We start from the raw sequence: 24,642 nt of genomic DNA, 5'->3' as shown, positions 1-24,642 counted from the left end.
ATGTCTTCCTTCTTCTATACAATCAGAAAAATAAGGCTAATTTTGCTTTGCTCGACCTTTGTTAGTGAAACTGGTATGGGCTGGTTGAATGTGCCCCTCCCCCAACCCACTCCTAAGAAAAGATACGATGAAGATCTAACCCCCCACCCACCGACCCACCATACCTCAGAGTGTGACTTTATGTGGAGGTAGAATTAGGTTAAAATGAGGTCATGAGAGTGGGTTCTCATCCGGTATGACTGCTGTCCACATGAAAAGAGGACATTTGGACATAGAGGACACACAGAAGAAAAGTAATGTGAAAAGACACAGGAAGAAGGTATCCATAAGCTAAGGAGAGAGGCCTGAAACAGATCCATCCTCAAGCCCCCAGAAGAAACCAATTTCAGACTTCTAGCCCCCAGAACTGTGAGACAATACATTTCTTTCTGTTAGGTAAGCCACCCGGTTTGTGGTACTGTGCCCAGCAGGCCTGGCAAACTAACACAGAAGCTATGAGGACTTTTTATTTTGATCCTCACAAACCATCTCTGTACTCACCACAGGAAAAATTTGCCAGGAATTAATGTCAAATTTATTAGGCTGTAATTCCTACAATCTGTCTCTTCTTCCACTTTCTGAAACTTGGGATATTTTCCCATCTCCAAAACTCTCAGAGCTCTCTTCTGCAGATAATTTCTCAAAGAGAATGAGAAATGATGAACATAACTAATCCTACGTGGTATCAGCTCTGAGTCGGTTATTGACCCGAGTTATCTCGTTTGTTCCTCACGGCCACCAGAAGAGGCACGTACTATTGCTATCACAGAGAGAGCAGAGCCCCCCTCTTTTTGCAGGTGGAATAATGGACACAGCAGCACCAGTTTCCAGACGAGGGAACTGAGGCACAGTGAGGTGAAGTAACTGACTCCAAGGAGGGCCAGAGCCTGTTCCCTTAACCCCCCACACACGCTTTCTTGTGGTTCAGGGCCACGGTTCGTGACCTTCAGTTCCGGGGTGTCCTCAGGTCTCTGAGGTGCCATTCATCTGGATCTAGAAGTTCAAACATTTCTCAGCTTTACATTGAATAGTTTGGTGTCTTCCTACTGTTGGTTCTCCTAATATTTAATTTCTTATTGATGTTTTCAAAATTTTTCTGGTTTTAAATAGCTTCTTCTCAGTTGAAAGGATAAAAGCTAACTAGGAATCGAATAACTCTACTTCCTTCTTTGTCATCTTGTATTATCACTCCGTCTTTCCCAAGCCATAGTTCGTCTTTTTTCTTAGACTGTAAGTGTGCTTAAAACTTGTCTTTAGGGGTCGCTGGGTGGCTCAGTCAGTTAAGTGTCTGCCCTCAGGCCAGGTCACGATCCTTGAGCACTGGGACTGAGCCCCACATCGGGCTCCCCCATTAATGGGGAACCTGCTTCTCCCTCTGCCCCTCCCCCTGTTCATGCTCTCTCTCTTTGGCTCTCTCTCGTTCTTAAATAAATTAAGTCTTAAAAAAAAAACTTGTCTTTAGAGTATTTAATAAGCCACTGAGCACATTGGTCATTAGCATTTTTTAATATATTTATTTATTTTAAAGAGAGAGAGAGCATGCTTGAACATGAGGGACAGAAGGAGAGAGAGAGGATCTTAAGCAGGCTCCATGCCTGGCCTGGAGCCTAATTCAGGGCTTGATCTCACAACCCTAAGGTCACAGCCTGAACAGAAACCAAGAGTCAGACACTTAACTGACCTACCACCCAAGCACCCCAGCCATTAGCTTTCTTGACCCCATTCTTGTTTTTTGTACATTCTGGAATGCTCAGTCTTCCATCCTTTAAAAGGTATATTGTAGTAATCAGAGCTCAGAAAGCCCCCAGGAGATGCCATACGTGACTTTTTGGTTTTGTTTTGTTTTGTTTTTGTCTTTTTGTTTTTTGTTTTTTAAAAAACTTATTTATGATTTATTTGACAGACAGAGATCACAAGTAGGCAGAGAGGCAGGCAGAGAGTGAGAGAGGGAAGCAGGCTCACTGCTGAGCAGAGAGCCTGATGCGGGGCTGGATCCCAGGGTCCTGGGATCATGACCTAAGCCAAAGGCAGAGACTTTAACCCAATGAGCCACCCAGGCGCCCAGGATTTGGCTTTTGTTTTAAGAGGCATTCCTCTTTCCTCACTCACTGAAATACCACATTTTCCATCAGAACTTTATTTTTCAAAGGCTCCTGCCTCACTGAGCCACCTTTCTTTTTATTCCTTCTTTCCTTTCCTCCGTAAATCATATAAAGGCCAACTGCAAGCCCAGGACCCTTGCGGTCACCAGGTACACGGCTCCGGCCTCACCGAGTTTCTCCCAAGCCAGGGCTCCTGCACACACACGGTCACCGGGCTTTCCTAAAGTCGGCCGTGTGCGGTGACCGGCAACTCCTCCCTTCGCTCCAAGGCAACAGAGACTACTTGTTCCAAAGCCCTCACCACCGCTCCTTCCCCAGTCAGTCGTTCCCTCTTTTCCACATCAAGTCCAAAGTAGCCTGAAAACAGTGAAACTGTAAACAAAAGCAAAGAAAAAAGAAATTAACTGATACTCTCCTGTCAACTTTCGGGAGCTGTATCATTAAAGCCTCCTTCCCTGCTGCTTCTTGCCTCTGTGCCAAAGCGTAAATATGCTGGGAAAGCTTCGGTTGTATCCTCCCGTCTGCCCGCAGAGGTGCCGCTTCCGCTTCTCCTCCATTTCATCTCACCCCCATGTTCTCCATCATCTTTCCACCTTCAAGGATCTTTCTTTCTATACATGGATCCACCTATTAGACGTTTCTGTTTTAGCAGAGCAAACCTCCCTGCTGTCGGAAATTTCATTATCATCCTCTTCCCACCACACACACACACACACACACACACACACACCACTGACATTGCAGGATCTCGTGAAACTCCCTTCGTGTCTCTGCGCGTTGGCACAAATGGGTGAGGTCATCGGCACTCCTCCGTCGGTCCCTTCTGAGGATGACTGGATCCCTCCCCCATTCAGGTTCTTCTTTTATGTTTCCACCTGTTTTTCTCCTGCTGGGGAATTCATTTTTAAATCCCAAGTAGCAATCTCTCCTGACCCACCAGAGAAGGATGCCCGTTAGAGGAGGCTTTCTGTCAAATGAAGAACTGTTCCCATTCACAATAAATGTGCTTTTAAAGCCAATCCACATGTGTTTATTCAGTGTCTGTTATACACCCATCACTGTATAAAGAAAAACCAATATGCTTTTCTTTCAACATCTGTCAGACGGCCATTGCACAGGACACTTCTTGGGCAACAGCCCTCAGGAACAAATCACAGGTGCTTTCACTGACCACTCACCCCTCAGGTACATGACACGAGAGATGCACAAATAAACCAGCTTCCTGACTCCCGGCCAATTAAACCTGGCATTACATAACTGCCATTTAAAAAAAGAAAGAAAGAAAGAAAGAAAACCCACAGAGGCAAACCCTCTAAACAGGATTTTCCTTCTTTAGCAGCCTCTGAGGAAGAACTGTTCTAATATGGTGTTTCTATTCCTGACAGGAATAACCCTTAATTATTATGTGCCTTAAGCATCTAGAAATTTTTAAATAGAATTTCACTTAATGTTAAGAAAATCAGAGAACTACATCAGTGGCAACAGAAAAGAATTTAAACAGAGAGAGAGAGAGAAAGAGGGAGCTGGCATGGGGGAGAGGGCCAGGGGAAGAAGCACAGATCTTGACAAGTTGCTCTTGAAGTTCTGGAAATCTTAAAGAAAAGACAGAGTGCTGAAGAAAGTCACCAAAGAAAATTAAATTATTCTGTAAGGGAGTGTAAAGACTTGTCATTTATCGGGGATTAACACATTCATCCCTGATTACATCTTGTCTCAGCAAGTAAATAAGGCATACTTATTTCCAGGAAAGAAAATACCTGGATATGTAAATGAACAGGCACATGGTCTGATGTCTAAACACAGGGCTCACTTCTACGACTTTGAAAAACATAGTTGTCACAAAGAGGTTTTTACAAAGTATCTCTGTAGACATTATTCCTGTCATTCTTTGTTCAGTTGCATGTCAGTGACAAATAATCTAGCAATAAATTTCAATACGTCACCTAAACTCTCTAGTGGTAGCTGCCGTTCATGGATATCGTAAGTCCAAGCATGGCCAGCTCCAGCTGGGATCACCACAGGGATCCTCACGGAAAGAAGTTTATCTCCTCTTGTTGAGTCAGCACTGTTAGCGAGGGTTGCCTGTGGATGAGCTGTATTGCTCTGCCAGCCAGAGAGGTTCCCCACCTTCCCAACAAAGCTAGCTGGGCAGCAGGCTCTACCGAAGGGCCATTTACTGAGCACAACGTAGGTGTTGAAGTATACGAAAGCAACTGGGAGGATTCCCACTCTCCAAAATGTCATCTGTTCCTGGAAAGCTCTGCTTATTGATGAACACCTAATCTAGAGAGCTGTATCAAGGGTCCTTCCACAAGTAGGTCCTCCCACCCCACCTCCTCTGTGCAGTCAGCAGTTTACAAATCCTACCCAATTTCTACTAATAAGCTAAATAGACTTGGTGGGTGTTAGATCATCATTCTTAGTCATAATGGGACAGGAAAGTTCATGATGTGGGAGAGCAACACCTTATCAACAGTTCAGACAGGCTGGGGCTTTGAGTTGGGCAGTATCAATGGACCTTCTCCAAGAAGGGACTAGAGACTGAATAATCACACTTGGCCAATAAGTCATCAGGTCTATGTAATGAAACCTCAATAAAAACCCTGGACACCAAAGCTCAGTGGAGATTCTTAACTGGTGGACACAGGGAGACACATCCTGATTTCCACAGGGCAAGGGCAAGAAAACGCCATGTCCAGAACCCTCTCTCACCTTGCCCTACATGTACTCTCATTTGGCTGGTCCAGATTTGTATCCTGTAGAATAAAATAATAATCTTAAGTAGAGCACTTTTCTGATTTCTTTGAGTCATTTCTAGCTATGTAATTAATTATGGGAACCCCCAATTTGTAGCCAGTTGGTCAGAAGTGTGGGTGTCCCTGGGGACTTCTGAACATGCAGCTGGCATCTGTCTTATTGGGGACCACACCCTTAACTTGTGGAGCTGACACTAATTCCGGGTGGCTAGTGGCAGAACTCCACTGCAGCATTGCAACATCCATTCTCAATTCCTTAAACACATGCCAGAAATAATACCTTTAAGAAGTCAAGCTCTTGCAGTTGACCTGACCTCCCCAGGCCCCTCTCTACCTCCAACCCAGGCTGTGAACTTCCATGGTCTGCTCTCAGCAGGAAACTGGCCCCAGTGGGGAGACAAATACAACTATCATATAAGGCAGCCCTTTCAATAAGTGATACAGCTGAGGTATAAAAACTACAATGAGGGGCACCTGGACACCTGGTCTGGTGGAGGGTCTGACTCTTGATTTCAGATCATGTCCTGATTTCAGGGTTGTGAGATCAGGCTCTGTGTGGGGCTCCGCGTTCAGTGCAAAGTCGGCTTGAGATTCTCTCACCCCTCCTCTCCTTCCCTCTCGGTCCCTCCCCAACTCAAATAACAAATAAACAAAGAAAATCTTAAAAAAAAATAATAAAACTACAATGAACACACAAAGAGAGTCCAGTGACTGACTGAGAGATCTAGGATGGCTTCACAAAGGCTGTCACAGTTGCATACGTTAAAGATGAAACTAACTTTAAAAGAGGGGAGGGCAGGGGCGCCTGGGTGGCTCAGTGGGTTTAAGCCTCTGCCTTCAGCTCAGGTCATGATCTCAGGGTCCTGGGATCGAGCCCCACATCGGGCTATCTGCTCAGCAGGGAGCCTGCTTCCCTCCTCTCTCTCTACCTGCCTCTCTGCCTACTTGTGATCTCTGTCTGTCAAATAAATAAAAAAAAAAAAAAAAAGAGGGGAGGGCAGAAAGGCATAAAAACAGCGTGAGTAAAGAATCAGATCATGGGTCAAGTTTTATAATAATGAAAATTCTATCTTTTATTAACTCCTTACTATGTGTCTGAAACTGTGCTCAACTTATTATTTTGATATTCCAATGAAGCCTCAATCCTAGTCCATTATTATACCCATTTTACAGATGAGGACACTGAGACTTAATGAAGACACTTGATGAAGGCACCAGGCAAGCAGCCCAGTGTGACTGGAGAGGAGGAGGGGAGACAGAAGTGAGCAGAGGAAGGTAGGTGGTGAAAAGCCCCCAGGTGTCTGTCAGAAAGCCAGTCGTGTTTTCCACAGGCAGTGGGGAACCATCAGAGGTGTTTGTGCAAGGGAGTGAAGTCGCCAAAGCCATGGCGGGCAAGCATCTAAGTCCACATCCCAGATCTCGGGCCCTCGGCTCTCCCCATGCTCTCTGCAGCTGACTTGCACCTGCCTTTGATGGATAATGAGCATCAGGGGGTCAAATCAAAGATTTTTGTCTAAATGGCTTTTTAGACTGCGGAGCTGAAGTAGAGGTATAGCAGACCATCTATCTACCTATCGATCTGATGCTATTCAGAAATACGCACATCGAGCTAGTTTTCTTCTAGCTCCCCACTCAACAGGAATGAGTCAACAGAGTGCAGAAAAGTAAACAGAAGTTGAACACAAAGTCACTCCCTCAAGGACTCCACAAAGAAAAAGGCACAGATGACTACAAAAAAAATTAATAATGGGTTCCCAGGGCTGGAATAAACAATCCTTGCTGTTCCAACCTGGTCCTTCTCACAACTTCCTATTTTCTGGTTCTGCCTGTGCCCCCACATCTCGGTTGGACAAGAAAGGCTGCAGAATGTTTTCTTCACTAGCAGAACTTCCAAATCAATAACAATGCTTCCACTAAGCCTGCGAAATGTTCTGGGCACTCAGCTCGTAAATATTACTCTAGATCCCACTTCTCACACTGCTAAGAGCCTAGGGCTTCCTAGTAACACTAACTACAGGGAAACGGAAACAGAAAGGAAAAGAAATTCAGCTTTCCGTTCCTCTAGATGGGGAGCCTGGAGGGGCCTCGGGCTCTGGAGAAGGAGGGTGTCCTCTGAGGGTATATCTGCTTCTCTCTCACTCCTGACATCCGCAGGAACCACTCTGCCTCTGTAAAGCACTCCTCTGAAAACATTTAAAGAAGACATACCGAAATGCACCCTTACACAGACCCCTGACACATAATCAATATCCCTCGAAGCACACACATCTGTATCTTGCGTTAACCTTGCATTTCACTGTGATTTAGGACATACTCGCTGTGCTTCATCTTCAAATCTTTTCTTATCTGACATCATTCCATAATAAATACATCATCATAAAGAGACTACACATTCAAGCCACCTTTCACAAACACTTTTGTTTTAAAGATTTATTTATTTCAGAGAGAGGGAGAGTGGGAAGGGGGAGGGGATGGTGCAGAAGGAGAGGGAGAGAAAATCTTAAGCAGACTCTCTCAGAGCCCAACCCAGGGCTCGATCTCACGAGCCTGAGATCATGACCTGAGCCAAAACCAAGAGGTGGACACTTAACCGACTGTGCCGCCCAGGTGCCCCTTTCCCAAAGACTTTTAAATGTGACAGAACTCAGTACCTGACACTAGATATGGTCTTCTAGAATGATTTCAAAAGATACTAAAATTCATGAGATACCATCAATGGCTCAATAAGGTCACTGAGAATCCAGTCAGCTTGCATATACCCTGGAAACTTTTTGGTTTGGTTCAAATAAAATCTCTCTATCCCTCACTTTCAATGATCCAATTTTAACCAAAAAGAAAAAAACCCTATCATCCTCCCACGTCAAGTCTATGTCATGGAGCAAGAGGTTGAATATTTTTCTATGTAGTATGTAACTAAAAAGTCAGGCAAGACATATTATAATTGATGCTAACTAGAACTCCTACAAACCACAATATCCCTCCAGAGAAACTTTTACTTTTAACAGTGTCACACTTCTCCCTCTCTTTAAGGGGGAAATATGAGACAATTTTCAATTTATTATAATTAAGGGAGGGGGCTAACATTTGCATATCTAGCAGTTGTCGTTTGATGTGCTAAGGCTTACAAATAGTTCCCCCATTTAATTTCCACAGAGCTCCTCTTAGGTAGAAATTATCTTATTTCACAGATTCTAATTACACCCAGAAGAAAATAAATGAGCATCAGTAAGGAAGCTTCTAGAACGATATCAAGTTTTGAAACCAAGCCTGCAAGCAGTGAAGGGAAATCCTACCATGTTCCTTATGGCTTGGCAATGGCGAGCCTCCGTGGGGAGACTTCGGCCCTTGGTATTCAGACTCTGTGGAACCTGACCACCACACCACCATTCAGGTCCCTCCAAGCCTCCTCTCCCCAGCCAGCTTCTCACATTGCCCAACCTCTGTCTGCCTGCCCCGGAGAGAGTAGGCTGGGCCGCACCCTGACGTGGCAGTGGGGGGCAGGGGGGGAGGAGGCAGAACTACACTGATGCAGCACGACCTTCACATTCACTGATGCAGCTAATCTTCATCGAGTGCTAAGTGCCAGGCTCTGGGGATGCAGAGTGAGCAAGACAGATGCCCTCAGAGCCACCCCAAGTTAGCAGAGGGTACAGACAGAGAAATGAGCACACGGTGCCTTCATGGGGCAGTGATGGCTCTGACGGCTGAGCGGACTCCTAAAGGCTGATAGGTGTGGGATAGGATGTGGCTGGCCCTGAGAGTGGGAAAGCAAGGGCTCTCTGAATTCATGAACTCAGTGCACACGGCATGGTCCTTACCGGCAACTTTCAGAGCTCTCTGATGTGTGGGGCATTAAGAATACAGAACTAGGGGCGCCTGGGTGGCTCAGTGGGTTAAGCCTCTCTCTGCCTTCGGCTCAGGTCATGGTCTCAGGGTCCTGGGATGGAGCCCCACATCTGGCTCTCTGCTCAGCGGGGAGCCTGCTTCCTCCTCTCTCTCTCTCTCTGCCTGCTGCTCTGCCTACTTGAGATCTCTCTCTCTGTGTCAAATAAATAAAATCTTTAAAAAAAAAAAAAGAATACAGAACTAAACTAGTACTTCTCAGACTTTTTTGACCACCACTCCCAGTAAAAATATTTTTATATCATGATTCAGTACATGTTGTACACAAACAACTGCGGGAAAAAAAAAGGGTTTGCCAAACAATGCTCATTTCACTACTCAGATACACTCTGATAGCCCTCTCTTTCCTTTACTCTCTTTCTTGCTCTTTCTTTCAGTTTTGGATACAACCCTCTAAAGGGTGGCAACCCACAGTCTGAAAAACATTGGTAAAAACCCTTAAGAGACATAGCTATTATTTCTCTGATATACTTCCTCTTCTCCCTCTACTCTCTTTTTCTTCTTTCATCCCTCAAAAAAGTACCACTGAGGAAATAAAAGCACTACCGTTTATTGGAGGTGTGCTACATGCCAGAAACTGCTGGAACCTTGACGTGCACTGTCTCCCTAGTCCCACACAGCCCTGTAAGGGTAAGCATTACCATTCCCACTGTACAGATAAAGAAACTGAAGCTTTGAGATCAAGGGGATTGCTCAGCAGAACATGATGAACCAGGATTCAAATCCAGTTGTGTCTTGCTTCAAAACTCCAATTACACCACAGTGCCTTTCGTGAAAAGTGCTTAAGTAATTAAAGCAAACTTAATAGCAAGAATTTCCTAAGTCCCCTTGAGATAACTCAAGCCCTTGGAGGGTTATAGAACTGGGTTTGAGAAGTCTAAATGGAGATAAGGGAAATACACGGGTGGAAAACTCTCTGGTTTAAATTCAATTTCCTCCCGTGTCCTCAGAGCACACTTTAGTAAAGGCACTGACAAGGACTGAGCAGCAGAGGAACGGTGGGTGAGAGCTAGTGGAGCACTGGCCTAAATCATCGCCCTCAAGACAGGCTAGCTGAACGGCACTGACCATTCTGGGCGGCTCCGAATGAGCGGCACTGGCTCAGCATCTCCCAGGCTGAGGAGAGGACATAAATATTCACAAGACGAATGCTAACACAGGCAGAGTGAAAGTAAACACCACGCACAGCTCCCACTGTTTTATTTTTAACATCTCCCAAAATGATGTTAAGTGAAACTATTTGCTGAGAGGGAATCTTATTTGGAAAGATAGTTAAACATATTGAGCACAGATATTTCTGTTCTTTCAGCCTCATATTCAAAGATACACTTGACACAGATACCAGGTATATCCAACGTGGGCAGATCAGAACAAATTCTCAGCCCCCCAAAAAATTTCCGCCAAAGTGATGACTTGGGGGAATTATTGACAAGGTCCTACTTAAAACTACTGCATCATTACCTGGGGCTTCCCCTGACCTAAAATAATTAGATTTTGGTGCCAGTACATGAACTGGCCATTGACATTGTTATTTAGAAGCTATAACAGTTCTCAGAAAATCTGAAGAAATGAGGTATTTTTTAACAAACACATAACAAGTGCAATTTTCACTTGCACACATGGTAAGTTAAATAATTTATTGGTAGAATGGCCTTGGGGTTTATATTCTTTGGGTAGCTTGTTGGGTAGTTTAATTTGGTATATAAATTCACATACAAATATGAGGTATTTTTTTATCTAATTATGTGTTGTTATTTTCTCAGCATCTCTTAGCAATAACAATGCTGCCTAGTCCTCTTTTCTTTGCAAATTCCATGATGAAAAAAAGTCCTGAATGTGCTGAAGAATCCACCGCCTGCTTATGAAACATAAAGGCTATGAAAACACGGCATGTATTCAAGTAGACCAGTTTGTTTTTAAATATTTTAATAGTGTGCACGACTGCATTAGGAGATTAATGTGTATTATGCCAATCTTACATCTAGTGTGTAATACACTTTGATCATTCTATCAAAAGATCAAAATTTAAATATTATGTAAATTATATTTTATATGTGTTCTCCTCTGCATGAAATCAAACAGAAAACCTGTTTCTCCTCTAAACACATGAGAATGTAAACAAGCAACATATTTAAAGTGAAGAAAACACTCGCTACTTCATCCCATTAAAAAAATGCCCCCAGGTATCAATTAAAATAAAAAGCATTTATGTAGTCTTAAAATAAACTTAAATGTCTGTTTATCCTTCCAAACTATTAAGCATATTCTTGATATTTATTTTAAAGGTTGTTTTTTTTTTTCCACAAGAAATGCTATGTAAATCCATTTCATGAAAACTCCGACAGATTATGCAAATCAACACAAATGAAATTGAAGGGGGGTGGCAGCTGGGTGGCTCAGTGGGTTAAAGCCTCTGCCTTCAGCTCAGGTCATGATCCCGGATCCTGGGATCGAGCCCCACATCGGGCTTTCTGCTCCATGGGGAGTCTGCTTCCTCATCTCTCTCTGCCTGCCTCTCTACCTACTTGTGATCTCTGTCTGTCGAATAAATAAAATCTTAAAAAAAAAAAAAGAAATGAGTGCTCGCTTTGGCAGCACATATACTAAAATTGGAACGATACAGAGATTAGCATGGCCCCTGCGCAAGGATGACACGCAAATTCGTGAAGCGTTCCATATTTTTTGCATGGAGCACTGGGTGTGGTACAAAAATAATGAATACTGTTATGCTGAAAAAATAAAAAATTAATTAAAAAAAAAAAGAAGAAGTTGAGATTCAGACAGAAAAAAAAAAAAAGAAATGAAAGTGAAGAATACTGAATCTTCAACACTCAAAAAGAGTTGTCGTTTTCACAACTAAATATAAAGTATGAAACTTAGAAAATTACGAAAATTAGAGCAGCTATAAAAGACATTCTTAGGACAATTGGGGGAAATGTGAAAATAGGATTTTAGATATTATGATATTTTGGTTAATATTCCTAGGTGTGACAATAGCTCTATGACTCTTTAAGAAAACATCCCTTACTCTTAGTGTGTGGATGATGTAGTTTTCAGGAAAGAAACATCAACATATGAAACTAACTTGATGTATGAAATTGACAAATGGTCTGACAATGATATATTTGGACATATAACTGAATAGAAATATGAACAAATGTGGCAAAATGCTAATAATGGTGGAATTTCAGTGGAAGATGTTTGTTGTACTATTCTTTCAACCACTTTGTGTATATGAAAATTTTCACAATAACAAATTGAGGGGAGGAAGAATCGTCATTTTCATTTAAACATGGGCATATATTGACTCTTGAGCCAAAGGGTACAGATAAAATATTGCTCTACATGGAAACAGAATGTTTCATTTTCCAGGAACAGTATGCCTCAGAGAATCAATTTTCCACCATTGACCCAGAGAAATTATGGCAACCCTTCTGGCCAAGACCACAGGGAACAACAGCTCACTGACATACACCACCTGAATTAGAGCAGAGGCATGAGAATCCCCAGAGGGTAATCCACGCTGCCCAACCAGTTTACATGACAACCTGTGCCATTAGAAAAATAAGGGTTGAGCATAGGAACCTTCTAGTCTGGAACCTTTACACAGACAGAACCTGCAACTTTGCCAGGCTCTGTTTCTGGAGACAGCATATCAAGCTGTGCCATGAACTTAAAGCTAAATTAAACAAATTGACGCCATCAATTCGAATCATTCACCCACTAAAGCTAAATTTCTGTCTTCCCCTGTCGCTCTGCTCAACAAAGTGCACCACCAGGTTTCATGTTAAGCAAGAAATCTGAGAGGCTATCTCCCAAATTCCACTTAAACCTAATACCGAAGTATGTGAGTTACATAAGAAAGTTTCGAGAGAAAAATCTGTAAGTATTTGATTTAGACATACCCGAAATATTTAAAATGAGACTCAGTCCTATGAAACAGCACAGCAGGATGTTTCCCACCTACAGTTACAGGCATTTTGTTTGGGGGTCCAAATCCCACCAGTTCTGGGCTCTAGTCCACTATTAGGTCCAGCCATCCATGACTTGCTGCAGAATCTGATAATCTTTTTTAATTGGACTGAACTGAAACCAAGAATTAAGCATTGAATTGTCAAGTTGCCCTATAAAACCAAACACTTTCTCCTCCCGTTGTATCTCTTTTTTTTTCCTGGCCTTTTATTTTTATCATTTCTTTTCTCCATAATTCAATTCTTTATCTATCTTTAGGTACATATATGTGTGTGTGTATGTGTGTATGTATACACACACATAATTAGATATGTATATATGTTCCATCATATCATATTAAATGTAATTGTTCTCTCTTCAATTTCTTTTTTTCCTGTCCTTCCTCTTTTCTCCCAATTCCTCCAGGCCTCCCAGGCCACCCAAAGGCATTGTTATCACCAGGTAAACTCCAGGCTGTGGAGCTATAAAGAATCTTGACGTGGCCCATAAAGCCTGATCGAATCAGGCCACAGGCTGGAGGAGTTAGGGGGAAATGGCTCACTTTCCTTTAAACTAAAGAATAATTATCTCGTTTATGAGTTGTAGGAGACCCTTCCCATCTAGGTACTGCTGACTGCCTTTGATGTTTAACCAGACCTTCATACCTCTCTTTAAGAGAAGCAGGAGATCATGACACTGAAAGCTCAGTCTGGCTTCATGTTATCCCGATGAAAGGCATGGCAGAGGAGGGCTGAAAACATTGATGAGTTTGGGCAACATCTGTCAACTTGACTTATCCCAAAAAGTCCCGAATTCTGTTCAGTGCCCTCATTTTCTGATTTCTAGTCTATCCATAAGCACTAAGCTAGAACCAACAGAAACACAAAGAGATTTAAAAAAAAAAAAAAAAGTTCTTCCCCAGAGAGGTACAAACACATGACATTTGTTTACCGAAAGTTTACTATCTGTCCCATGACTAAAGTGTCAATAACCATGAACCCTCCATCTCTAGAAGACTGGAACCAACCTACTTCAAAAACTCTAGAGGAAATGAATCTCTGGCAATATTCCAGCCAAAAAGCTAGGGATCCTCTGCCACATCCAGGCCTGAGAGGAACAGGGAAGAAGGCACCTCAACCATCAGGGCCAAGAGTCCACAGCTGAAAACACTCTGGCCTGAGAGGATGCTCTAGAAGTAGAGAGACACATGCCCCAGGGCAGCAAGGGAGACATTTGGAACCAAAGGCCAATGTTTACCCATCTCCAGATTAGAGATATAATCTGAGCCCCTTCCTGAGTCTGAAAAGATTAAATGAGTCAGTATGCATAAAGTGCTGAGAGCAGGGTCTCGCACATGGTAAGCACTGTGGAGATGCTAGCTAATTCCTAGGAGTATAGGCTAAAAGCATGCCTACAGAAAAGCCTGCCCAAAAAAAGGTTACCTTCTTTAATCCCCACCAACAGACCTACTACTAACCACCAGAAATACCTACGTCTCTATTCTTCAGTTCCCTGTGTAAGCCCTAGGATGTCTGGAGTGGTCTCGGCTGAGATGAGGCGAGACTCCTCTCCCTAGCAACTGGGTTCAGATATAAAATTGCAACATGGCAACATCATATGATTAAAATGGAAAGCTGACATGCACTTCAGAGCCCACACTTTCTCAGGGTGTAGTTCTGCAGCTTCTAACAAATGTTCCCAACTCTGCAACACTGTGAACCTCAAAAACAGACTTTGTTGAAGACACACGAATTACCCTCCACATTAAGAAAGACATCCATCCAGCCGTGACCCTCCAACAGAGTACCTGGCCCCAGAGTCTGCGGCATAAACAAATTATTGGCCACTGCCCTGCCTGCCCCACACACTGAGTCAGGTCTCCAGAACAGGCAGATCCACTCGCCTTCCTTCTCTGATGACGACCCACACCTGGCATGCTATGTTGACGATACTTACGCATTACAATAGGGCTTCTTTTCATAGCCTTTGTAGTTGTTCATGTTGAGAGCCATCTTACAGACCTCACAATGGAAACATCCTTTATGCCAGTACTGGGAAAAAAAAAAATGTAAAAGTTCAGTACAATGCCAGCGCTTTCCAGGATGGGTACAGAGAGGGGATATTTTTAGTGCATTGCCGGCCCACCCTTATTTGAAAATACTACAACAAAATGATTGTAGGTAACAGGAGATGTGTTTGCCTACTTTCACTTAAGTAAATAAGGCAGGGCGCTATTAGAATTGAGTTTTAAATGAATCCCCTCCACAAGTACAGACTCTGAGGGAAGAACCGCCAAGGCTCCCCCCATAGCGCACTTGTGTGGGCAGCCAGAATGGAATCCTAACCTGGCTGATGGAGAAATGGAACCTGTGCAGTGGCTTCAAAAGGAAGACGAATCCTGTTCAAAGTGCCTAAACATGGTGTTTGTAGCATCTCAACAAATGTGGGTCCACCGGAAGTCAGGCAACCCAAAGGAGCAGGAGGGGAGCCGTGTAAGTACCCCTAGGCGCCCCCATCCCTGTCCAGCTTCTACTAAATTGTGGGGAGGGGGGACTCAAGTCCGGTCTGACTGACGAGGTGACCGGGTGCCCTCGTGAGGCACTTCCATCACCACACGCTCATCTCCCAGGGACGGCCTCCGGCTGGTTTCAATTATCGGTCACTCCGGAGAGCGCAGGGGTCGTCCTCCCAGGCTGTTCTACTCCATCTACGCCCGGGAAGGGCAGGGAGCAGGGCTGCGGGGGCCGGCCCGAGGCCACTTCCTCTGGAATTCCCCAGCCGGGTGGATGAACCCCCCGTGGGTCCTGCCCGCCGCGCCGAGCCAGGTCTCCGGCGGGGATTATTCTTAGCAATGCCGCAGCGGCTGCCCCACGACAGGTTAATTATTATTTGCCTCGCCGCCGACACGGGAGGCGCTGGGGCGGCGGTGAGGTGGGTGCGGGCGGATCCTTGGGGCGGGGATGCGGGGCGGTGAGGGGCAGGAGTGGAGGTGGGAAGGGGTCCAGCCTGGGCTCTCGGGACCCCGGGGCCGCGCTCCGCCGCGTACCCTGCGCGGTGCAGCCCCGCACCCTCGCCGCCCGCACCCCGACGAAAACCCTTGCCGGCTCCAACATCACCAGCGCCAAGCGTGCTGTCTTGATACTCCTGCGGGCGTTTTCCTTTGCGTGCCCTCACCCTGTGCCAAGACACTAACAAACAGAGACCCACTCCTCTCCCTCCATCCCAGATGCCAAAACTTCTCGAAGCAGGTGCAGCCCGGCGCCCCCTGGCTCACCTTATCCAGGCAGTTGACTTTCTCCGTGGGATACACGACTTTTCCGCAGCGGGCGCATTGGGGGTTCATTGTCGCGGTTCCCAGGGGCGGCGGCTGTGCGACAGCGGCTGGGGGCTCCGAGGAGCCGCTGTGACATCCCCCGGAGAGCCCCGCACCGCCTCTGGGCAGGCGGGAGGGCTGCGGGCGGCCGGGGTCGGGAGTCGGCGCCGGACCCCTGGCGAACCCGCCGCGCGACGCGCGGGAAGGGTGGCGGGGGCGCGGGCGGGTGTGCGGCGGGGCCTGGCGCCGGGGGCGGCCGCGCTCGCTGGCCCCGGCTCGGCTCCGGCTCGGGCTCCGCGCCGCTCGCTCTGCGTCGCTAGCACTCCAGGTACCGGTGACTCACACAGACACTGGCTCCCGCCCCTCGCGCTCACTCGCTCCCCCGCCTCGCCGCCGCCGCCGCCGCGCAGGCCAAACCCACCCGCGCGCCCGGACCCAAGAGGCAGGGAACGAGCACGTCGGGCACCGGGAAGGGAGGGCGCAGCGGGGGGAGGGGGCGGCGAGACCCGGAGAGCCCCGCAGACAGCCGCGGGCTGCGACTGTGAGGCCTGGGAGCGAGCCTGGTTCCGCAGCCGCCGCCGGGGGGCGGCCAGGTGGGATTTCTGGCGGCTGGGGAGGTAGGGTAGCGATGTGGGTGGGAGAAACGTGCTGGGGGTGCTCAGACCCGCGCACTCCCTGCCCTTCCTCTTCTGTCTGCTGCCCCAGCCGGGTCACCCCCGCGCAGACCCGCGTTCCCGGTACCCAGAGGAAGCGGGCTTGAGCCGGCCCTCGTCCTCCAGCCCCCGCGGCGGGCAGCGGCGCACCAACGCCCCACGCGGAGCCGGGTCCCCGGGCGGAGGCAGTCCGGCCGCGCGCAGCCACGCGCTGGGGCCCCCAGCAGCCGCGACACAGGCAGGGACCCTCCGCCCGGGCGCTGCGCGTGGGGTCGCGCCCGCTCGCGGGGGCGTCTGAGGAGAAAAGCGGCCCCCTCGCGCCTGTGTGAGGTCGTCAGACCCTAGAGGAGGAAGCGACGTCTCTCACTGGCTCCCAGCCCCTGCACTTTTTCTGTCTGTACTTGGGGAACGGGTGGTCATTTTAGGCCCCTGTCGAGCCTTTCTGGGTTAATAAACGGTCGTCATTCATTCCGCTGTGCGTGTGTGTGTGCACTGTTTATTTTTACAAACACCACAGAATCTATGAAAAGTTCTTCACTTGCAGGAAGGGAAGCAATTACTAACCCATGGTCCTCACCAGTAAGGCCAGATAATCAAGCTCAAGGCTGAGGTAGGATAAAACCAAACAGAATAGAATAGAAATCAGTTTTAAGTTTTAATAAGATCTCAGGTTATTGGACTCGCTTTATAAAAAGCAGCAAAATGGAGCCACGATGCCTGAGTTCAAAGCCCGGGCCTGCCATTTACAAGTCCTGTGACTTTATGCAACCGCTTAGCAGCTCTATGCCTCAGTTTTCTAATCTACGAAATGGGATAACGTAGCACTACAGAAAGAGCTCCTCCTCTCCTACTGTGAGGATTAAATGAGTCAGCAGTTCTGAAGTGCTTCAAGCTGCCAGCCTCTCCGGGAACACTACATAAGTGTCAACTAGGATTATCACAGGTTGGGTACAATAAACAAGCAAACACATTCCGTTGCTAGCACACAGATAAAGACTCAGTAATGCCACACAGCAACTACTGTGACAAATATTTCTGTTATTCTTTTAAAGCCAAGGCTGCAGCCTTTCATGAAAAAAGAAAAGTATTAATTTCTGAGCCTCTTTGGCAGTCTGCGCTGATGAAATCTCATTCGTGATGATGCTGTGCTGTTTGACTTTTCAAAAGAGATAATTTCTTAAAAGAGATTCACCAGGGCAAGAGCCTTTGAACCTCTCATTGCCCTGCTCACAAATCCCCCTCAAAGGCAAATAAAACAATAATTTGCTGTCAGAGAGGATCAGTTGTCATTTTAAAACACCTCGGAGCTCTTTAAAAATGCCTGAGACCATGGATAAATCTGGAGGATTTTATGCTAAGTGAAATAAGCCAGACAGTGAAAGACAAATACTTCAGGGTATCACTTATATGTGGAATAAGAGAGAGAGAGAGAAAGAAAGAAAGAAAGAGTAACTTACAGAAACAAATTAAAAAAAAAAAAAGTGGTTGCCAGGGGCTTGGGAGTGGGGACAATAGAGGGAGGTTGGTAAAAGAATGAAAGCTTTGAGCTATAAGATGGATAAGCTCTGAGGCTCTAATATGTAACATGGTAACTACAGTTGAGAACTCCGTATTTTATAAATGAAATTTGCTAAGAGAGTAGGACTTAATTGTTCTCATCAAAAACAAGGTAAATATGAAAGATGATGTATGTGTTAACCCAACGGGGGGAACCCCTTCACAAGGTATACGTATATCAAATCATTACACTGTATGCTTTAAATATCTTACATTTGTTTATTTGTCAATGATACCTCAATAAAGCTGAGGGGAGAAGAAAGGATATTTATTCTTAAATAGGATATTTATTCTTAAAAAAAAAAAAGAAAGAAAAGAAAGGCCAAAGAAGGGTGTATATGATCATCTGAAAGGCATAATCTTTTTAACATTTAGATTTTCATGACTATAAATCATAGAAATAAAATATAAATAATATATATTTATATAAAATATATATTTATAAAAAATTAAAATCCTATTCTCTTTTCCAAATGGTGTGCAAAAAATTCTGAGGAAGATTGATGGTGATCGTGACATTTATAGCTGATTTATCAGGTCTTCCAACTATGAATTATATAATTTCTTAGCCAACCAGCACCTATCATAATGCAGGACACATAGTAGGTACTGATTAAACATTTGTGGGAAGAAAGTATTAAAAAAATGAATATATTAAAATTGGAATTAACTATGATGTTCTATTCTCTCAAAAGTAAACAAACGAATGCTTAGAGTGTATTTTCCTCTCACATCTGCTTCTCTTACTATTTTCATTTTCTGCATTAAGCCAGCTTCTAAGTTTCTTAGTGTCATTTTACTGATGTAAGAGGAATTTTAATACCATCTGTCTTAAAAGGACTTCTTTATTTCAAAATTCAAAGTACTATAAACAAGAGAATTGGCAGAAACCTGTCATCTGGCCCAGCCTTCCTCCTTCAAGCAGATGAATGATTTAATTATCCACTAGGGAGACCTTTTGCCCCTTTCATGTCTTTTTCACTTGACTGGTCAAGAAATCGTTCCTTACGGTAAATATACCCCAATATCTCTACTTTAATTAAATCCTTTTCTGCTGGCTTGGACATCCACAGATACAAAGAACAACTGACCATCATGACCCTCATGAAAACATTTAGACACTTATAAAATTATATTTTTCTGTAGCTAAAATTCCCAAATCTATTTACTTTTACCTGTGGGGCCTATTTATACAGAACCTATTGAAGACCAGATAATCAGCTTACTATTTAAATTAAATAAATTGAACTTCAAATAAAAGCTTTCATGAGCAGTTACTATTACAGAAAGCCAAAAAGCACTTTGACAAACATTACCTCGGGCACAGATTATGACAGATTGTATTACTGGTTCACAACTTTTCGCTCCCTTCCATCCTGGCAATGTTTCCTATAGGCATAGTGTATTTCTCCACTGCAGTTACTCTGTACTTGACCAATGACTTCCTTGGACCAATGAAGCAGACGTTTTAAGGTACTTGTACAGTTCACCTCTGTTCTCCCACCCCTTGAGCTCTGGCACCCAGCCATGAGAAAAGCATATCCCAGGGAGTGGCTGCTTCATTGACTTTGCCCAAGAACGAAAAGACCTATCTAACTAGTAGAGCACAATTGAGTTCTGTCAACCCAGCCATACCAAGCACAGACACAGCAAGGCACAACCCTCACATAATGAGAGTAAAAAATAATTGTTGAGCCTTTGAAATTTCAAGGGTTCATTGTTACTGCAGCAAAAGCTGACTAATACACCAATGATGAGAATTGAAGAAAAATGCTTTCAACTTCATCAAAAGCAAGGACCTAATGGGTTTACGTACAAGATTCAATATGTGTTTTGTTTTGTTTACCTTCCTAAAAGGCATGCTATTAAAAGTATAGTGACTAATACAGTACAGCTCTTATTATTAATTAATTCACTATTCATTCTCTCATTACATGAAGCTTTATTATGTGTCTTCTGTTTGTCAGACATTATGTAAAATTGCATACATTTTTGCCAGTTGGCTCAAATTCATCATGGAGGCAAGTTTTCCCAGCCAACAACTTTGATAAAAAAAAAACTAAAGAAAGAGAATAAATTTTAGCTTTGTTTGATAGCTGTGCCTGAGCCTTACTTAGCTTAATGAAACATTTCTCCAAAGATCTTACACACTTTAGAGAAATTATCTCATTTACCATTACAGTATTCCTGCAAGTCAGTGAGAAATAAAAAATAAAAACGTCAAGCAAAATTCTAGATTCAGAAACTGTTCTAGAAATAATTCCTTTCATTCATTCATTCAAGATACAGTTATTGGTAGGCAGGTCTTAGGTATGAGGGGATGCAATGGGGAATAAGGCATAATCTCTCCTCATGATAAAATCTAGTGGGACAGATAAGCAAGCAATGAATTACAATGTGATAAATGCTCCAAAATAAAGCTCTGCCCAGACATCATGGAAGAACAGAGGAGGAACTTCTAATTCAGCTAGGAAGTGAGGAAATGCTACTAGAGGAAGTGGTCACTACACTTTCTACAAGGAGTAGGAACTAGCTGGCACCCCTCTCCCAAGAATGCAAGGTCCCCTAAGGGGAGGGTTTAGGGTGATTTCCCTTTCTTCTCCTGTTTGAGGAGTTATTCCACTCTTACACACAATGCTAAAAGTATTATGTCACCTCGATGCCCTGTCCCAACTAGCCCAAAAAAATTTCAATTACAGTGAAACCTTTCTTAATCGATGACACATCTAATCAAAGAAGCCCCACCAAACCCCCAATTTACCAAGATTGTTTGTCAACATATCAGTCGTAATTGTAAGTTTGACCCAACACCTTAAGGACTTGCAAAGAGGGAAGAAAGGCAGGAGGAGGAGCAGCACCTCATGGAACAGAGCACCCTTGGATGATGGGCAAGACAGACCCCTTGGTGGCAAAACGTGGCCCTCAAATAAGTCCTCATGCCCAGACCCAGAACCTATGACTATGTCACCTTCCATGGCAAAAGAGGCTTTGCCGATGTAATTAAGCTAAGGATCTTGAGATAGAGATGATCCTAGATTATCCCAGTGAGCCAATGTAATCACAGGGTCCTTCCGAAGAGGGAGGCAGGGGGGTCAGAGTCAGAAAAGGACATGTGACAATGGAAGCAGAGGTCAGATAGAGAGATTTGACGACGCTAACCTGCTGGCCTGGACAATGACCAAAGGGGCCACAAAGCCAAGAATGGAGGCAGTCTCTAAGAAGCCAGAAAATGCACGGAAACAAATTCTCACCCAAAACCTCCACAGGGAACACAGTCCGGCCAACATCTTGATTTTAGGATATTTGACCTGCAGAACTGGAAGATGATACATGGATGTTGTTAAAAACACAACGATAAGTTTGTGTTATTACAGCTGCAGGAAGAAACTAAGACACCATCTGTGTGTGAATTGTGTCGTTAGGACCTCAGGAGTTCCAGAACTTCTAAAGGAAGCACTTGGCCATCAAGCTGGCTATGAGATTCTTCACCAGCATTGTCTCCAAGGGAGAGATCCCAGAGCAAAGTGTTTAACAGTAGAACATACCTTCACTTTCTCTCCTAATAAAAGGACTTATTTTACTTGCAGTCTTCAGATAATTATCTCACTTCTCCACTTAATTTTTCATGTGCACATACAAATATTACCAGCAGTTCACAAAGTTGCCGTATTTCTCTCCGAATCTCCCTGAACCTTCCTCTCCTCCTCTATAGAACTATTTAATGAGTAGCAGCCTCATCTCTGCAGCCAGGACCCTAGAAATCAACCTGAAGTCCTTCCTCTCTTCCTAATCAACCCTGTCCAGTTATCCAATCCCATGGATTTTTATCTACAAAAGAACTCATGAATCTGTCTCCATACCCACCATCACTGCCTTAGCTTAGCAACTTACCATGTCCACCTTGGATCATTCTGGGACAACCCTCTAAGAAGTCTTAACAGCAGACAGGACACAGAAAGAGGGAGGAGTTCACTCTCCCAGACAGTTCCTGGAGGCGCCATAGATAGGAAATCGTGGGACCCCACACCACATGAATTTAACAAAGAAAAATTAATTCATTTATGTGAAGCACCAGACACAGCGTCTGGCATCCAGCAAGAACTTACTAAAATATGTGCTCAGTCACTGAACAACTAGAAAAATAATAAGCATGACCTCCTTGCTCTATTTTGAATACAAATCAAATAGGAGGGGACAAGTATGTGATAGTTATTATTACCCTTTTCATGTGTCGCAAGACTGCTTTCTGAATGAATCATCTGCCAAACTTGATAAATATAAAGCTATAAAAATAAAACCTGCATTATATAAAACTCACAAAATATCAAAAAATACTGTGGGGCACCAGTGGCAAGCTGAGGCAGACGCAGGCTGTGGTAGCAAGGACAGCAGTGGGGGCGGCACCCGGCCAGGGCTCATAGGATGCCCGATGCCTTGGGGATCCCAGACTGACATCCAGAGAGCACGGTGACCCCACTCCCCGAGCCTGAAGAGGGAGGGCTGAAGAAAATGAAGGGCAGCTGCCCACGCCTGCTGCCTCCCAACAGGTCAGTTCCTGCCTCGGTGCCTGGCAGCCTTGGTGAAAACCCTGCTAGCCAGAAATCTTAAAAAAAAATTTTTTTTTGCTTAAAATATCCACATGGGGAAAAAAAAACTATAATTTGCCTTTAATGACCTGCCATGAACTGAATCATATCACCCCAAAATTCATATGTCAAAGCCCTAACCACCAATGTGATGGTATTTGGAGATGGACCTTTGGAGATTAATTAGGTTTAGATGAGGACTTTAGGTTGAGACACTCTTGATGGGATTAGTGCCCCTAGAAGAAGGGGCACCCAAGAGCCTGTGTTGACTCACAACCTTGGGAGTTTCCAGGGTGAGGTTGGAAACTGACCCTCATACCTGGAGGGTGAGGAAAGATGGAAGACAAAGGCAGACCACCCAGATGGTCCATGGCCATTTTAAACAAGGGAACTTACCTACGGGGCTTATCTTGGGCAGCTGCAAGATGAGTAGATCTTCACATCCTCCTGCCGGAATCTTAACTTTACAGAAGGGCCTCAGCAGGGTTCAGCCATGTATACAGTCAAGAATGACACATCACTCTCTCAAGGCTACATCCTTCAAGTGGCTCCTAGCACAAGGAAGGTGTGGGGAATGTACTTAGAAGGAACAGCAGAGGGCTTAATGAGCCCTCTATGACCCCGTCTAGTTCATGGGTAAACAGGCAATCATGTCCTCTCAGTGACCTCCAATGACTCGTTCCCTTCCCTTTCTCCTTCCTCTCCCTCTCTCCCTTTCCCCACTCCCCCATATGTGTGCACACAACAAGAGGACAGCCATATGCAAGCCAGGAAGACAGCCTTCACCAGAACCCAACCATACTGGCACCCTGAGGTCAGACTCCCAGCCTCCAGAACTGTGAGAAATAAATTCCTACTGGTTAACCCACCCAGGAAGGGTATGCTGTGATGGTAACCAGAGCTAACACACTACCTCAAGGTGGCTTACAGTCAGTTGAGAAATAGATCAAGGAAAACGTACTTATTGCTCAACGATAATAGTAATAGAAATAAAGACCATGTTTTTTATTCCTTGTAGTAAGTTCTTATGCTTTTTACACCAAAGCTCTGACTCATTTGTTAGCATTAATTCTTAACTTCAGTGAAAGAGAAGATTTCTAACCTGCTTGGCAAGATTTGCAATTATATTCAGTGACAAATTAAAAGATCATCCTCTTCTTAATACACACAGAAACAAATAAAAATTTAATCATTTTTTAAAATAATATTAATAGTCAAAAATGGGTTGTTTTAGGTATTTATAAAAAAAAAACTAGGGTTAGATTGGGTTGATTAAAATTCTGTGTGGACCTAAGAGAAAGGTAGGAGAGGGAGGGGCTAGAATATACCCGAAAATCAAAACTAGTTTAGGGAGAAAAAAGATATTAACTCTAAAATTTATCCAAAATGAAGGTAGCATTTCCTTTAGACTCTAGTTACAAGAAACAGAGAGTCACTTCACTATGAATTAGTCATTATCACTAAAGACTGATAATAATGTCCCCTTTATACAGAAATCCAGGAAAAGTTGAACAATCCAGCTCCAAAAAAGATGGAATCTTTGTGAAGCCACGAGAAGAAAAGAAAGAAAGAAAGAAAATCAGATCTATAATAGAATCAATTTAAGAATCTTTGTTTTAGTGACCTATTGCTATGGTCTGAATATTTAGATCTCCCCCAAAATTCATGTATTGAAATCCTGCCACCCCAAGGTGATGGCATTGAGGGGAGATGAGTGGGCCATGAGGGTAGACCCCTCGTGAATGTAATTAGTGCCCTTATAAGAAAGACCTCAGAGACTCC

General features: G+C 44.4%; 1 protein-coding gene and 1 non-coding gene across 3 annotated transcripts in view; one reads left to right on the top strand and one right to left on the bottom strand.

Annotated features, from left to right (window-relative positions):
- Positions 1-16,244, bottom strand: part of NEBL (nebulette) — a 373,419-nt gene extending 357,175 nt beyond the window's left edge. The window contains exons 1-2 of one of the 2 annotated variants that reach the window (XM_047739980.1): positions 16,026-16,244; positions 14,708-14,802 (exon numbers count right to left, since the gene is read on the bottom strand). In XM_047739980.1, the coding sequence (XP_047595936.1) occupies positions 14,708-14,802; positions 16,026-16,094 (164 nt within the window). In that variant the 5' untranslated portion in view covers positions 16,095-16,244. The remainder of the gene's footprint in view (positions 1-14,707; positions 14,803-16,025) is intronic. The other variant, XM_047739982.1, reaches the window with a different exon arrangement.
- LOC125108059 (U6 spliceosomal RNA) lies at positions 11,380-11,483 on the top strand. Its single transcript, XR_007129749.1, has one exon. It is a non-coding gene; the product is annotated as a U6 spliceosomal RNA (small nuclear RNA).
- Positions 16,245-24,642: the final 8,398 nt, after the last annotated feature.

Source organism: Lutra lutra, chromosome 8, assembly GCF_902655055.1.
Source record: "Lutra lutra chromosome 8, mLutLut1.2, whole genome shotgun sequence".
Classification (NCBI taxonomy): Eukaryota; Metazoa; Chordata; class Mammalia; order Carnivora; family Mustelidae; genus Lutra; species Lutra lutra.
This window is presented reverse-complemented; position numbering and strand designations above follow the sequence as displayed.